This window comes from Phyllopteryx taeniolatus, chromosome 15, assembly GCF_024500385.1.
Source record: "Phyllopteryx taeniolatus isolate TA_2022b chromosome 15, UOR_Ptae_1.2, whole genome shotgun sequence".
Taxonomy (NCBI): Eukaryota; Metazoa; Chordata; class Actinopteri; order Syngnathiformes; family Syngnathidae; genus Phyllopteryx; species Phyllopteryx taeniolatus.
In genome coordinates, this window is record NC_084516.1 from 8284516 (window position 1) to 8301771 (window position 17256).

At 40.9% G+C, this 17256-nt stretch overlaps 1 protein-coding gene across 2 annotated transcripts in view; it reads left to right on the forward strand.

Annotated features, from left to right (window-relative positions):
• Positions 1–17256, forward strand: part of trabd2a (TraB domain containing 2A) — a 75611-nt gene that overhangs the window by 10614 nt on the left and 47741 nt on the right. For both annotated transcript variants that reach the window (XM_061747651.1, XM_061747650.1), the window contains 2 exons: positions 791–1206; positions 4670–5230. In XM_061747651.1, coding sequence (XP_061603635.1) covers positions 1099–1206; positions 4670–5230 — 669 coding nt within the window. In that variant the 5' untranslated portion in view covers positions 791–1098. The remainder of the gene's footprint in view (positions 1–790; positions 1207–4669; positions 5231–17256) is intronic.

Consider the following 17256-nt stretch of genomic DNA (forward strand, 5'->3'; position numbering starts at 1 on the left):
CAGTTATCTACATGAGAAAAATGAGGGTTTTTTTCGATCCAGAGTATTGGACCTCTTCGAATTTCTAATTTGATTTCTATAATTCCCAGCCTCTTTAATTTGATCTTGTTAGTCGCATCCAATTGTGCGACTGACCTAATTACGTGTCTGCCCCGCATCTTCATGAATTTGCAGTGCAAAGCGCCTCGTTATTGCGCGTTTTCTCATGTTAATTGCGCTTCATGCACTTTGTCGGGCATTATGATAATCGGGCCGCCGCATCTCCACTGGCACCGCTGGGCTTGCCTGCAGGCTTCCTGCGACTTTCATACAAGTTGGACCAAATGCAGTTTTCTTTATTTTCTTTGTTTGCATCCAATGGTTGCGTATGTGGCATGTATTCTTGGTTGTTGGTTACTTTTCGCCATCGAAATGAATGATGAGAGAGAAAGTTTTCAGATGTGTGTGTGTGTGTGTGTGTGTGTTGGGGGGGGGGGGGGGGGGGTCATAAATCTGTTAGCGCGGTCACACTGTCACTATATCGTTAATCATTAAAGGTTACGGGTCTGAGAATAAGGTTAAAGTAAGGTTAGAAGTGTGTGTTAGTGTGTTTCTGTGTGCGTAAGGGGGTTCTGGCGGGTGGAGGGGGTGTGCGGGCGACACAGGGGGTCGATCCCTGACAGCAGAGATGCTTATGCGCGCACACACACAGCGGAGATGCAGACACACGCATACACATGCAAATATAACGGTGAAGCAACAGCAAGACTTTTTGGGCTGTTTCCATTCACGTCAGTCTAACTTTTCTTAGGTCCACTGTGACGCGCGTGGTTCTGCGTGTTTTACGCACCAACTTTGGATCGCCGCGCAGGAGGGAAGAGGAGCAAGGAGACGATGTGATGTGACCCCCGCCCCCCACCCACCCGCGGATGGAAAAGAAAAAGCCCACCAAATGACCACCACCAGCGCACCGCCTGAGTCCCAGTGCGGGCTCAACGCCTGAGCATGACTTTGTTTTGCGTGGCCGCGTGGAGCCGTGGACGCTCCAAGTCACCCATGCCTTCAGTGGAATAGTTCGGAATTTATTTATTTATTTTTCCTTCCCCCGAGAGAGCCGCGATGATGCGCGGCAGCCTGAGCGCACTGATCCTTTGCTGCCTGGTTCTGTTGGTCCGAGGCGACCCGTGGAGGAGACTGGACTCGAGCAACTGTGAGCTCAACAAGAAAGTAAGTGTAGATAGATAGATAGATAGGATGTCATAATACCAATTCATAACCAACGACAAAGGCAATAATGACAATTTATAATGTCAACTAATGATGATGACAAGCGTGCAATCCAAAAGCCATAAAGTAATGATAAAGGACAGGACAACAATTTATCATTTAGCCAAGCCAAGACTTTGTGTTGTTCAACTTGATCAATTAATGAAATATACATTTTATAGGAGACTGGGAAAAATTGGCCCGTGTTCCATTTTTTCGGTCCTGGCCCCGAGTTTGTATAGCCCACCTTACAGTATACTGTCAGAAATAAAAGAGCGGATTTGGAGTCACTTGTAACTGTACTTCAACCCTTGAACAACCAATACAAGAATGATTGCCTTTTATATTTCCTTATAGGGCAGTTACAGCAAAGAAGTATTAGAAACATGAGCCACTATCAAATGATTGAGATGTTACTTGATAGTATAAATAAATACATTCTTTAAAAACATGATCTGCAAAACTCATAATACTAATAATTTGGTCTCTTCGTGTGCTCAACTAATTGACTGAGAGGGTATAGTTAAAAGGCATGTTTCATATATTTAAAGTCTATTTAGCTGTGTAAGCCAGTGGACTGAAAGTGATCATCCCATGTACATGTACTAGAGTTTTGAGTGAATTGAATTACATTTGCACAGGTAATACTAGTGACAGAAACAGCTGTACTCTAGAAGTCCATGGGCCTAAAGGCAAAAACTACACAATTACAAGGCTAATTATTGGACTCCAAGTTACTTTTTGTATAGGTTTTAAGAAGTAGCCCAAATTACAAGACACAGTATGCCTTAAAGATAAGATAGGTACAGTAAAATAATTTTGTGTCTTCTAACTGAATCTTCAATTGGTGTTTGTGGCAGTTTTTGGATCATTTACTGCCTGTAAAATTGGGAATCAACTGTTAAAAATGTCAGAAAAGTATTGAAAAGAAAAATGTGTGTTTAGGGGTGCAGTGGTTTGTCACCATTATTTTTATTTGCTAACTTTTCTGCTTCCATTTTCATGCTTGAGTCATATGATAGATTGTTGTAATAAACAGGTATAATTATTTGTCTACATTTAGAAAATATTTTTGTAACGGCTGAGCGACTTGCTGGGTCAACATGGTAAATGCTATTGACTTTTTGCACAAATTGTAACTAGAATTTGTTAAAAATGCTGAAGCACACAAAATTTGAAAAACATATGGCCATAACTGCAGTTTACTGGCTCTACTAGAACGGAAGATGTCAATTATATTCATTCAGTTTACATTCAGTCTCTAGTTTATTATTGTAAGTCAGATCCGGCTGCAAACATTAAGGTGGCTAATCCGCAGTGTGATCATGTGACATCATGTGTATTGTTTGTTTGACACTTTGCTCTCAAGTGGCCTGTTAATAAGTCATTATGGCTCTGTTAGCACATGGCTAATAAACAGCCTCTCGTTTAAGCGTCAGACAGCACTGGTGTTTGATGTGTAATGCATGAAATAACTTCTCTTCTTAGACTTCTGGCTTGCTGAAATTCTTTATTCAATTGTCCGTGTACTCCAAGTACATTGATAATTGAAACATGCATTCAGAACTTTCATTTTTGTGACAACATTGGCCAAATTTTAGTAAAGCAGCAATCCAACAGCTGTGAACAAGACATTCCTAACCCCGAGTGTTACACCGCCGCTGCCCCAAGTGGTCAACAAATTCTTAAATCTGTATTGAGACACAAAACAATATTTCCTGTGAACATTGTATGCAAAAGACCCATTAATGAATTATGGTTTGAAAGATGCCCTTCCTCACGCAACACTTCCCGTTTGTCTAGCACTGGGCCTCGCACTAGACGTATACTGGATTGTGATCTTCAGTGTCTGGGTGTTGGGATATATAGTATATACAGACAGTGTATACCAATAACTGAACACAGGCCTAAAACCCTCTGTATAAACCTGAAAACATGTTAAGGCCACTGCACACCGAGCGATGCAGCTGAACCTGACTGAGCTGTCACGCAGTCTGCAAGGTTGCGCAACTATTTTTACTGAGTTGCCGATCAGTCAGCCACTGGTTTGCCTTGATTCAAAATTTGAGTCACCGGTGCACGGCGATTCAAATTTTAATGCTTAATGTACTGGGGTGAGTCGCCAACTGTTATTTTTATTTGAAATTTTTTTCCGATGATCTGGACATGTGTGGTAGGTTAATTGGAGACTCTAAATTGCCCACAGGGGTGAATGTGAGTGCAAATGGTGGTTTGTTTCTATGTGCCCGCGTCCCTAGTTAGGATAAGCGGTGAAAGAAAATGGATGGATGGATGAATGGATCTGGTCCAATCAGGTTCGACTACATCGCGCAGTGTGCGCGTTTGGGTTTTGAGGCGCATAGTTATTGGTTAGCACGTCTGCCTTACAGTTCTGAGGTTGGGCTTTTGAATCTATGCTGTGACCTTCCCGTGTTGAGTTTGCATATAATCCTTGTGCTTGTGTGGGTTTTCTCTGGCTTCATTCCACATTCCAAAAACATGCATGAGCTGTGTCAGAGAACTTGCAGGACTGGTGCCACAAAAGAAATATTGTACTTGTAAACCCTACCTACAAACTATGAGTTTTCTCCTTCAATGTGGGCCAGATGAGAGCGCGAGAAGAGGCGGAAGTTATGGCAGGACAACTCGCGGCTGCTTCACCACGACAACCCACCCGCTCAAAATGCCCTGAGTATCGGAAACATCGGACATCGCTGCGCTGAAGCAACTTCCCTGCTCACCCAACCTGGCTCTATGTGATTTTTATTTATTTATTTTTTTCCCCACGAGCTCAAGGGGGTAATCAAGAGCACCCATTTTGAAGACGTGGAAAATATTAAGATGCTGAGACGAGTTGCGGAGGATCGCAGAAGAATCCTTCCAGAAGTACATGGTTTGTCAGGGAAAGCTAGAAAAATGCATTAGATTCCAGAGAGATTACTTTCAAGAGGTTTGTAGTTTAGATTTGAAATATATATTTTATCCAGTCCCGGAAGGTTTCTGACACACCCCGTATCTTCGGTTAATAGAAGTCTAAATTGAAATCATTGAATGTGAGTGCAAATAGTTGTCGATATGTGCCCTGCTGGAGACCAGTTCAGGGTGTATCCTGCCTCTTGCCCTAAATCTGCTGGGCAAGGCTCCAGCTCATCAGAGACCATAATGTAGACAAGCACCACAGAAAATGGATATTATGTCATCAAGTATTAGCCAACCATCCATTTTCTGTCCTGCTTACCCTTTTCAGGGTTGCTGGGAAGCTGTTGTCTATGCCAGCTGACTTGAGGCGAAAGGCAGACTACACCCTGGACTGATCACGTGCCAATCTTAATCTTAATTGTGAAGGGCAATGTTAACCACTACACTACATATGCTCCTAAGTATGATCCCATCCAGGAAAATAACAATTGTTTTCTTCCTGCAGCAAACTGACTTAAACTCCTTTTTGTGGACTATCAAACGAGACCCTCCCTCGTATTTCTACGGCACAATCCACGTTCCCTACACTCGTGTGTGGGACTTCATCCCTGAGAACTCCAAGCAGGCCTTCCAGGAGAGCAACATCGTCTACTTTGAGCTAGACCTGACTGATCCTTACACTATCTCTGCCCTGACCAGCTGCCAGCTGCTTCCTCAGGGCGAGAACCTGCAGGACGTTCTACCCAGGGACATCTATCGCAGACTGAAGAGGCACCTGGAGTATGTAAAACTCATGATGCCTTCCTGGATGACGCCAGATCAGAGAGGGAAGGGACTCTATGCGGACTACCTCTTCAACGCCATCGCTGGGAACTGGGAAAGGAAGCGGCCTGTCTGGGTCATGTTGATGGTTAACTCGCTGACTGAGGCGGACATAAAGACTCGTGGGGTGCCGGTTCTGGACCTGTACCTGGCTCAGGAGGCGGAGAGGATGAAGAAGAGAACGGGAGCTGTCGAGAAAGTGGAGGAACAGTGTCATCCCCTTAACGGTCTCAATTTCTCCCAGGTGAGTGTGAAACAGCAGCTACTCGGCGCACCATTGAGCGGTTACACGAAGCAATTAAGTTCCAATGTACTGTACATAAGCTACCTTTTTAACAAATGAAGAGTTTGGTTCCTGTTTGGTATAGCAACACATTTTCCAATATACAGTACTGTCCATTTCAGCACAGATCCGTTGGTGTACCAGTCGCAGTACAGTATGATTTGCTTGTATTGGGTGGGTGGTGTTGATAGTGGCTGGATGATGTGATGTTTTCTGCTGCCATCTAGGGGTTGGGGTCTAAAGGGCTGTGGTATCTCAGATTTTTGCTCATTATCTTGACAAAATTGTTTTTAAAATCAGCCAAGCATAGACTTGTAAAAGAAAAAAACTTTTAAATCAAGGCACTCGTTTCTCAGGGTGCCACAGGATTTAGACGAAAGCAGGATTTTGCGCACTTCTTCCTATTTATCTTCCTTATTTATTTGGTTGGTAGAGAACTACCTCACTGCTAGTATGTCACACTCTTAAACTAACTGTAGCTATTTACATCCAACCTACCATTGCAAACACAAATCTGATCAGGATTTAACACTCCAAACCATATACTGACAAACCAATGTGTGATATTACGGGTTCATTTGTTGAGGAAGTTGAGTGCACCCCACTTTGAGAAGTTAGACATTGTCCAAGTGTCTTGGTGTTTAATATGTACTGTTTCTTAGAGGGCAAATTAAACAGACATGACTGAAACTGCTAACCACTGTACGTCAACAGCAAAGCCTATAGTTCCAATGTCTAGATTGGTGTAAAACTCAGTAATTAGTCAGTTTTATTTTTTTGCCACACTGCTAGAAAATTTTAAAATTATTCTCCAATAATACCATATATTCTTCATAAAAAGTGGTAAAGTTGCGACAGGGAGTGTGTTGACTTGGGTCTAGACTTCTCTTAACAAAGATTTTGACTTGACGCCACTAAAACCAGGACATGACCTGGCTTGACCCAAGAGAAAACATTACGCAGGACATGCCTTAACACTGTGTATAATGCCATCATTCAGCACAACAGCAGTTAGACTGGATTATTACATAGCCTTATTGCTACTGTATGTAATCGTCAATCATTCCTGTTGAGTTTGGTACAATATGCCAGTTCATTGCATTTCCTTTGTCAAAAGTGATGTTTTTTTGCAACCTTCACTTGAAGTACCAGTGATTTGGTACGTAATGTTTTGGAGCTTGACACAAAGCAGTTTGTTGATTGGGCGATAGGGAGTTGTCATTTCTGTGGGATAACAGAAGTGGAATTGGAGCACATAGCGAATCTTTTTTTAAAATGCAATTGATTATGACAGAACGAAAGTTTGTTCATTGATATTAACCTTTGTATGTGTTGCGTTCCTCTTCACTGTTAAAATTCTGCTATAATGACACTTAATACTGTATCAGAACACAAGCCAGATCAGGGTTAACCGTTCCAAACTGTCCCATATCGAGCTGAACCAAACTGTTCCGCCTTGTTGAAACGTGTCTGGAAAGAACCAAAACATATGTGCTGTGGTTTAGCAGCTCATAAGACTTCAAGAGCAAGGATGTGTTATTAGTGGCCCAATAAGTAGACCTGCTGGATATCATTAGTCATTATTCATAGCGTGAGAAGCAATGATGATACACTCATGGTATGTATTGCGCTGAATGACCATGAATGCATGAAAGTCTTAATGGCATTTCCACTTAATGGGTGTCACCTGATGTATTGCTACGCAACATGTGTTTTCCCCTCTTCATACGCCTTAGATTTGTTAAGTTTTTGCACATGACGTCAAATCTTTGCAGACAAGGCCTCACTCACAAACTGATTCCACCCAAAGACTTTCTATATAATTGACAAAGACCAAATACATGGATTAAGCCTCAACAGGACCGGAGTTGCCACTTTCCCCTCTTCCTTGCGTGGCTTGTGTGAGTGGAGCAAGGTGTGGTGTTAATAATCAGCTGTGCAAACATTCAGCCCCGCTCCACCACGTCCTTTGTTATGATGGAAAAATGGATCCTAATGCTTCAGGTCTGAAATCACCCTAAAAAAAGAGGCACCTTGTCCCCCAAACCAGAGGCACACTTGAGCCTCCTTGTCCGCCTGCCTGTCTGTCTGTGCCCTTCGCTGACCTTTCCAGTATTACAAACATCGCACTAAGGCATGAGTCCCTACAGAGTCGTGTTGCCTATTATTGAGGAATTTCAGCTAATGCTGGTTGGGAGCTGAGGGGATTATACACCACCATTTACTCTAACACCCAGAAGCTTTAAGTGCTGTTATTTTAAAGTGGGCCTTGCTGGCCATCACAATATAATTCTCTTCCCCAAACCACCCAGCGGCATTGGGCGTTTTTGGTCCTTGGTGGCGACAACCACTGAGTAAATGGAACAAAAATTACATTAGATAATTTCTGCCGGTTCCAATTGAATGGCAACCTTTTTAAAAGCAAAGTTTTTTTTTCCTATATGAAGCTTTCATTATTTTAGCTGGTGTAGCATTTATCTCTTGATGTATGGAACGTTATATCGTCCTTGAACAAGACCTTCAGCTGCCCCATGAAGCGCTTTCCATGCCGTGTTAAAAGTGGGAATGAATGAAAATCATGCTAATGAATCCCTTTTGAAGTCTCCCGCTCACAGCTCATACTTGTGTCTCATATTTTGCGTCAGTATACATATTACGTTTATGCTGTTTCAAATTGATGTTGACTGTTTTGGATAAAACTAGCAGCCATTGTCATTGATGTGTTTTGGGAAGGATGTTCAGATTTACAATGAAAACTAGAATAGCACTCAGTGGAGCACAGCCATCCGCCACGGTTGAAGTGTTTGTGCAACCACATTGTGGCGAGCGCAGTTTCTGCAGAGCACGCTCTTACAAGAACGAGGCAGGAGACAACAATAAAAGGCACACACACAAAAATATTTGCTACCTCCTGGTTTGGTTCATGGATAATGATGTAATTTGAATTGGAATAGACATTTGGTATTTCGGTCCATTATGACCGAAACGCAAAGAGAAAATACATTAATTTATCCACATTATATCCAATTTTGCACCCAAATTTAAAGACTTCTTCTTGGGCAGATATGACAGCACTCCACAAAGTTTTACAGGATTTGGTTGCAGGTTTTTACGTACGTAACAAACAGCAGTGAAAAAATACCTCTCGGCCTCTTGGTGTAGCTGTTTCATTTCACTTTGTGGCATGCTGCTGAACACGCACTAAATAACGACCTACATACTCAAACTCCCCTGCGTAATAATGGTTGCTGTCATACTTTTCCTCCAATTAGATTGTTGGGTCAGAAGGTTTGCAGGGCAGCTTGCTCAGGAGACGCGCGTTTCATAAATGGTCGGTCTTTCCTTCCACTTCCTCGACTTTGTTTTCATCAACAATCTCCACAACAATCTCAGGAACTTGTGAAAGAAAGCAGAAGCAGCCAATGACAGCGCTTGTGGTCAACATGTGGCGCCTGTGTGGAGATCTGTTTTGGAGGAGATGCACTTTAAAGTTCAGGGTAGCTCTGGAAAGATTTTTATCATTTCAGCTATGTTGTTCTGTAAGATGATGGTTTATTTAATCACTTTGATGAAAAAGGCACGTATTATCAAATATTTGGCAGACAAGAAAGCGCTCCAAAGGGTCGTCACCACATCCCAGACGATTTCTGGCTGCTTGCTTCCTTCCTTGGTGGAAGGCAAGGCCTAAAGGCCTCTTTATACTCCCGCGGTCGCGCGGTCGACAACGCCCGCATTGCATCACGTGACCGACGATACGCACCTCTGCGTAGCTTGCCGCGCACCCGACAAAAATAGTTACTGCGCGTCGAACGCCGCGGAGATCATCTCTCGTGATTGGTCCGTTTTAGTCACATGCTGTGATGACGTACCAGCGTTCCATTGGTTCTACATAACATCTACGTCACCGCCTTCTCGATCGATTTTGCAGCATAATTAAACGTATCATCTGGTCATCTAGGTCCATTTGTTCTGTTGCAGTCACAATTGTTGTGCTTTGTTCCTTGTTACTGAAAGGAAAGTAAAAACGGCTACCGGAAACTCCACCCTGTGGTGTCCTATCCAATACCAGCCGTAGCAACACCCCCGACTTGGAGGAGAACTGCAGCACACTTTCAAAACAGCGCGTGTGGGTTGCGCTCAAGTATAAAGGCAAACTACGCGTGGGACAGCCGCAGTGACGGCAGCGCGGTCACCGTCCGCACGAGTATAAAGAAGCCTTAAGGAAGGCATCCTACATCCTCAGGGACCTGCCCCATCTCAGACACTCACAATTTTAAACTGATACCCTCTGGCAGACGATTCAGGACATTAAAAGCCACAACCAACAGAATAAGAAATGTTGTTTTTTTTTAAAAATGTAAACGCTGTGATTGCACTGAATACTACCCCAAACTACCACAACCTACTGTAGAATTCTCTTATTCTCTTATTATTAACTCTTATTATTTCATACCACACCTTTCTAAAACAAGAGCAAGAATTCTCTTTGGTTAATTAGTCTGTGACTTTAATTTATTGTGTGATATTTTTTACTTCACATTTGAAGAATCAATGTGATGACAATGAAGACATTCTTATTCTTATCCTCTTCTTATGTTAAGAAAGCACAAATGAGTATGTCATAAAACGTGAACATGTGCATTTAAAACCTTTGCCTGTATCTCAGTATGTGCTTGTTTATTTACTGCCAAAAATTAACTCAATACAGATTTCATACAAACAATGAAAAATATTTTTTTAAACTGCATGATTGTTTTAATCAGGAAGTACATCATTTGTTTAAAATAATGGAGTGGTTAACATTTTATTTATATGTTCTCGTGAGTTCATATTGATAAAATATAATAAAGAATATAACACACAAGATATTTTTACAGATAAATGAACTAAGAAACTACACATGCGCTCTCCAAAGACCTCTTTAGAGTCTACTCACATATAAATCTAATTAACAAGCTACAAAACTCTGATTACGTGTCTATAAAACTCTCTGCCAATAAATGTGTTACTGTAACACTCCATGCATGGTGACTTGAAGCTAAGTGTAATCACAGCCTTCATTGCATTTAAACCCACAAAATCTCCAGAGGAGTAAACAATGAATTCTCGTGTCCCTTAAGTAACCTCCACACAGACAATACGCAAGCACACCACACAACTTGGCACTCCCTTCCACTCTGTTTTGGGCTAATCAGCGATGGTTTGATCTATGCTCAGATCCGTTGGACTTGAAGAGGCCAGCTCAATATTTCAATAAACAACTTCCTCCCACATCACAACTCTGCCGTGTATAGTTGAAAAGGGAAATCTCTTCTTTTAAAGCCGCTAAGCTCAAATCAACTGTATGACTTGTAGATAGTGTGATGAGTGAAACGCACTCCTCAAGGGACAATTGCGCTTTCTCTGCTACTTTTCTCTTTTACCGGCTGTGACTGAGAACAATATTCATGATCTTTTAATAGGCTCTGGGAATGTTTTCACGAGAAAATTACATTGCGCACAAAACTAAATTCAAAGAAACAAAAAGTACCCAGTGGAATTCATATCTCCAGTGCAGCAGCTGATTTTGTTTTGAAAGGTTATGATCATGAGTGCATGTAATATACAGTAATATACAGGGTTTCCCAAAAGCCACTATACACTTCTTTTTTTTCCATTTTGTTTCATGTATCATTCATACAGATGTGAATCCATTAGCATTTGTCAGCTTAGGCTTTGCGGTTTTTGTAAGCATATCATTCCCTTGGCCATGGCTTGCCAAATGAGATTGGAGCAGTGTTGCAAAGTTGCCACCTGCCAAAAAGGTTGTCTGTCCCCGACGTGTAGATGTGCCCAGTGCTAGGCATGGCACACCAATCCACCAGCTTCCGAGAGTTTTGTTCATGCTCAAGAATTTCTGCTGGGTTTGATTTTCCCAAAATTCAATAGTTGTGTCGGTTTACCCAACCAGAGAGATGACAGTCGCTGAACCACAAGTTTTCCAAAAGCTGAGGGTAGTTTTGGTAAAGGTGGAGGAGTGATTCACACATTTCCAAGTGTCCCAATCTCCCATTTGAAGACTTCAAACAACCTGAAGTCGGTACGGGTAAAGCTTTATCACTCTGCGAAGCATCCGCTGAATTGAGCTTTTATGGATGCTGAGTTCCAGTTGTGTAATGCGTTGGAGGAGCAGTGTGACTGCCATAAAACTTCTCAAACGGGTGCTGAACTGCAATCTGGGACAGACAAACTTCTTGCCAGGGGGCAACGCTGCTCCAATGTCAATTGGGCAAAGGAACAATATGGTTACCAAAACTGCAAAGCCTAAACTGTCAAATGCGGATGGCCTCACGTCTGTCGGATTGATACCTGAAATGCAATAGAAAAAAGAAAGTATAGTCACTTTTGGTACACCCTGTATACATCCATCTATTCATTTTCAATCATGTTTACTCTGTTTAGGATTTTAGGACACTTTCGCCAATAACAGATGGCTTCAAGCTAAAGGTAGCCTATACCCTGGACTGGTCACTCGTCAGTCACATGCAGGCCACTTATAGAGACAGACAACCATTCACACTCACATTCACACCATCAGTGAGTGGGAACTGAACCCATGCTGCCCGCACCAGAGTTCAGCGAGTGAATCATTGCACTGTCAACGACTGAGTCAGAAGGACTAATAATTGCACGTATGCTCGCTGCCCAAAAAACATCGAGATACAAATTGCCACCGAATGCAACAAAATAAAAAGCCCTTGTCCTATGAAATGTGTGCCTGCGCGGCGATCATGAAAATAACTTTTTATTTTGACATCAACCAGCGACCCAAAAACAACTGGGCCAACATCAAGCTGAAGTTTGGTAACGCAAAGATCATATTCATTTACTGTTGATTTTGTATATGAGGAGCTGGCCTTTTAGTGGTCTGTCACCTTTTTGCGCTGTTGTTTCAGGCTAAACATATCCCTAATGAAGTTTTCTTTTTATTCCATCATATTTATAGTGTCTATTTTTGAGTTGGTCTTCTGAAATCAAGGAGGCCCATTGAGCGCTCACTCTTGAAACCACAACAAATGATCCTCCTTTCTCAGATCTCTAATCTGTGTAAGCATGACTGCTCTTATTCGTGCACTGTGCCCCTTGTCTTTTGAAGAGTGGGCTCCACCGACCCCATTACACTAAGTGAGCTTGTTGACGACAACAATGGGTGCATGAAGGCCTCCTTTCTGTGTCTGTGTTGTTGCAAAGCCACGGAACATTCCACGTCTCACTGGAGCAGACCTGCTAATGAAAGTGTTGTTTCTTTCCTGCCATCAGTGTGAGTAATGGTGCATGGCGCCGGGATGAATGCAGGTCTATGAGGAATGTTTGAAGCCCATTTGGTCCATTCATGACTAGTAGGGATTGGCACATAGAAAACTGAGATGTGGTCTTGGATCACAAGAAGAATCATTAAGGAGGGAAGGCGTGACTCCATCTGTATCTTAAAGGCCGTTATGGTGTTACCTGCTCACTTCTGACTTGAAGTCACGCTTCATATCTTTGGATCTTTCACAAAGTAAGGTCTGATGAAATCCAAAACAAAACCCAAATTCATAACCTGAGCATAGTACAAGGTTGACTGGCTGAAAATAATGCACCATTCACTAATGTAGCGTACATTTGATGGAGCAATTGAGATCCCTTCTCTCATTATTTTTTTTGCCAAGTACAGAGCAACATACATGTCAACTAGCTTTGCTGTTGTACTATTGCACAGCAGTCATTTTGCACAGTAAAATAGTAACTAATAGGACAGATGAGGGTGTTATCAATTTTTATTCCAATTAGGTTTAAGACAGACATCTTCAGGGAAAGGTTTGGAATGCATATTTGAGCTGAACAGATGGAAACGTTAAGGTGGCATCATGTGAACAGCATATTTTGTTTTATTATTTATCATTATTTCTTTATGCTGCTGACTTAGCATTTGCTTCACAATATCTTAAACTACTCAACGTTGTATAAAACACTTTAATAACACGGGTACTGGCTATAAAAAAAAAGTACAAATAAATAATCACAAATCTTTAACAAAACACTGTCCAGTATATTCAACGTTCGACTCGATATGTCATATATGACAACATAATGTAATGTATAGCTTATGACAAACATGACATTAATTGATGTAATGGGTGGTGTTAGGCTACTAGTTGTAATGAAAAAGGACAATTATATTTCGGAATACAGTAAAGTATACATTAAAGTTCTGTGGTTTGGGTTCGAAATCACTGTGCACATCCTCCCTGTGCTTGTGTGGGTTTTGTCCGCCTTCCACATTCCCAAAACATGTATGTACTCCGGCTCTACCCCAAAGTTAGCTGGGGTAAGCTCCACTTCACCTCAGACCCAAATGATGACAGGTTATATCGAAAATGGATAGATGAATGAAATATAGTATTGTCCCAATACATTGGGAAAGTACTCTACATCAGTGTTTCCCAACCTTTACTGAGGCAGGCACCTGTTTTACATTACAAAATCTCCCAGGGCAACACAAATCTAAACTGTCACAAAAAGTATGAATACTGAAATAATGATCTCGTCTCGATTTATGTACTGTACAAATTTATGTAGTCAGTTTAAAATCCGGGCCTGTTTGATTGAACATAGTGCTGGTATACTTGCAGGAAGCCGTGACTTATTCTCTTGTATGAATGGCAACCGGTGGATACTGACGTTTCTTGTACCATCTAATGGAAGCGCATTTACCTGTAATTGTCCTGCCTATCACTTTATACTGCTGGCATAGTAGATGAACAAAGATATGTTTGTAATCGATAAATAAAAAACTTTGGTCAAATTAAGTGAATTTGGATAATTGCCCGTGTCACCCCTAATGATCTGCTTAACCTTCTGCCTGCACGACCCGAACTCTGATAAGTTGAAAAAAATGGATGAATGGATGGATGGATGAACTACAACCATAATGTTAGCTTGTGAAGGTGTACTAGAATTTTTTTTCTGTTCACATATTTTTTTTCTGACGGGGTAAAGTCTACCTCAGCAGATGGTGAGTGTGTGAACTCAAGTATGCATGTGTCCGGAAGAGTGAGCTGTAGCTCTACAGTGATGCTGGCATGATCACAGTACCTCACTGTAACACACAGGCAGCCAAGCTGATTACATCTCAGTGAAAAGAATCACATCCTGTTCCAGTCTACGATGGCACAATGACCCAATGGCTCACATTTGCACAAGCGGCCAAAGGAAAATCCATGGGAATTTAGGTGGCATGTGACGACACCGCCAGACCTTTGTCTCTGATTTTGTCATGTTCAGTTAGCAACTTTATTTTCAGTGTAAAGATTGTGCAGTGAGATGAACGAAAGCAAAATCTTTCCACATGCGAGGTTGGATGCACACAGCTGCTAAGCTTTTTGTGTCGCGACATTAAGTAATAATTAGACATTTCTACTCTTTGGCTCAACCTATACAACCTAACATGATGATAACATCATGATTAATTAGAAGTCCAGAGGTTTTAAAACTTGGCAGCATTCCATTTAGATAAATGGGAATTAACGGGAATAAATCAATTGTAATCTTGGTTTGGGGGAATTATATATTTAATATTTGAAACTAAACACAAAAAAAGTTTCAAAATTACAAATGATGGAGTCCTGTGCATTCGTTTCTACCACTGTCCGCCATTCTACATGAAGTCACTTTTATATGAATTTATGTTCTTTTTTCAACATCAGACGCACAATACAACTGTTCTGCCCACTTGAGAAGGCAAATGGTAAAGTCCTGTTTGTCTAATCCAAACCAGAAAGTCACATTCTAACGGAAGGATAAACATTTCATTATTTTTTTTTCACTTTTCTTGGCGACATTTATATTCTCTTTTCACCATCAGTCATGACTGAACCATTCAACACACCTTACAATGTAAACGGTCGAGTCCTGTCCATTGTTTCTTAGTTCATATTATTCTCAGTGAACCAGAAATTAGCCTTCTAACTAACACAAATACATCATTCTACAAAATTTTCAGTTTGGGAATTTCTTTCTTTTTAACACTTGCATCACAAATGGAATTATTCCCCGCAGCAGAATCAAAATTGTGTAGGTCCTGTAATTTCATGTCATTCACCATGAATCAGGAACTAGCAGGCTAGCTGCTGTTACTACTAACTAACTAACTAACTAACTAACTAACTAACTAACTAACAGATGGGCTAACAAATAATGATGGTTTTCACTTTTCTTAGAGGAATTTATTTTATGTCACCATAGACTGTTCCATCCAGCCCAGAATTAAAAACAAGGTCCAGTCCCGTCGTCTTGGATCATCCTCTGTTACAAGTAGATTTAAATGGAATTTACTTTGTATTTTTATCATTTGTTTATATTAAGCATGTCATTTGTATCTGTCCAATGCTAATTCCAGGCTGATTAGTACATTTGTAGATGCTCACATTTTCTTATTTAAATGGCCGAGCCGCAAATGTCTTATTGTGTTTTATAGTCTCCCAGCAGCTGTTTGCCTTTGCCTTTCATGAGCTGGAAAACTAGCTGCTAAGACGTTGCATCTACTTTGTAATCAATTTTCATCAGTTTAGTTTAGTTTATGTAGTCAACTCCAGCCAGTTTCCCAACTGACACATCTTATTTTGTTCAAACAGAAGACGTCTCCTTTAACATGAGGGGCATTTACAGTAATACACGGAAAACATTTACAAAACATGGTGCAGTTGCTACAGTGGACACACACTGGAAGGAAAATCTGCTCTAATCTCAAAGTAAACACGTACGAAGAGTTTGTTCCCTGCTCTATTTCAACACAAACAAACATTTATTTACACAGTGTCACGTATAAACTGTATGGATTTCTGCTGTTTGCTTTGCAGAAACGACAAAACGATGCCAAAGTCAGGGAGGTGAGTTTGTTTACTGCCAAGTGCTTGTAAACCTCAGTAGGCAGGTTTGTGCCCTCTGACAAGACCAACAAGGAGTCAGCAAAATGGCACTGGAAGCAGCTTACATATTTTATTTTATTTTATTTGCTGTTTGTTTATCTGATATTATTTGGATGATTATCATTTCTTTGCTCTTCTATATATATATATATATATATATATATATATATATATATATATATATATGTCTATATATATAGACACAAGATAGACACATATTTAGTCTATAATCAATGTACAATTGTATTTTATACAGTATTTTATAGAATTGGACCATAGCAAAATATTCCAAACACATGTGGAAAAATATGTTATGTTCCACTCAAACCAAGGTTGACCTTTTTGGGTATACTTCCAAAAGGTATGTTAGGCGCAAACACAACAATGCTTGAAAAGAACATCTACTGTTGAGCATTGCTCACTGTGGCCTAAGTAACAGTGGAGGGAATTATGAACAGCCGACTGGAACAGCTGAACTTTATTTGATGTTAATCAGAGGCACTTTAAAGGTGCCATATTTTACCTAACCAACTTTTTCTAGTATTTGGGATGTAATATTGGCTCTATGGTGCCTCAGTAAACTCAGTTAAATCTGAATTAAAATCGTCCACGCATTCCTGAGTTCCAGACGTTTTTCTGTCGAAAGGCCTGAAATCAGGTCATTCGAATTTCTCGAGCTTATCTAAGTCACTAGCAAAGATCTCCGCTTAGCTCTCCACTTAGCTCTCCGCTCCCGAGCCAGCGCTGTCAACATGACAAACACGTGTGCTCTCACAAATGGGTGGGTCACCTACACGGAGGCAAGCAATCAGAGGAAAGAGGGCGGTCTTAGCCAAATATGGACAAAGCGGAAACAAAACTGAGTCAAACAGAAGTAGCTGTCAGAGGGGCCTTTCCTGGACACTGAGGTATTTTTTTTCATTTTTATTTTATATATATATATATATATAAATATATATATATATATAAATGAAATTGACACTTCTATACTAAGTCCATTTTAAAGAGTGACTCTACAGAGGTCTAAATAGCCACAAC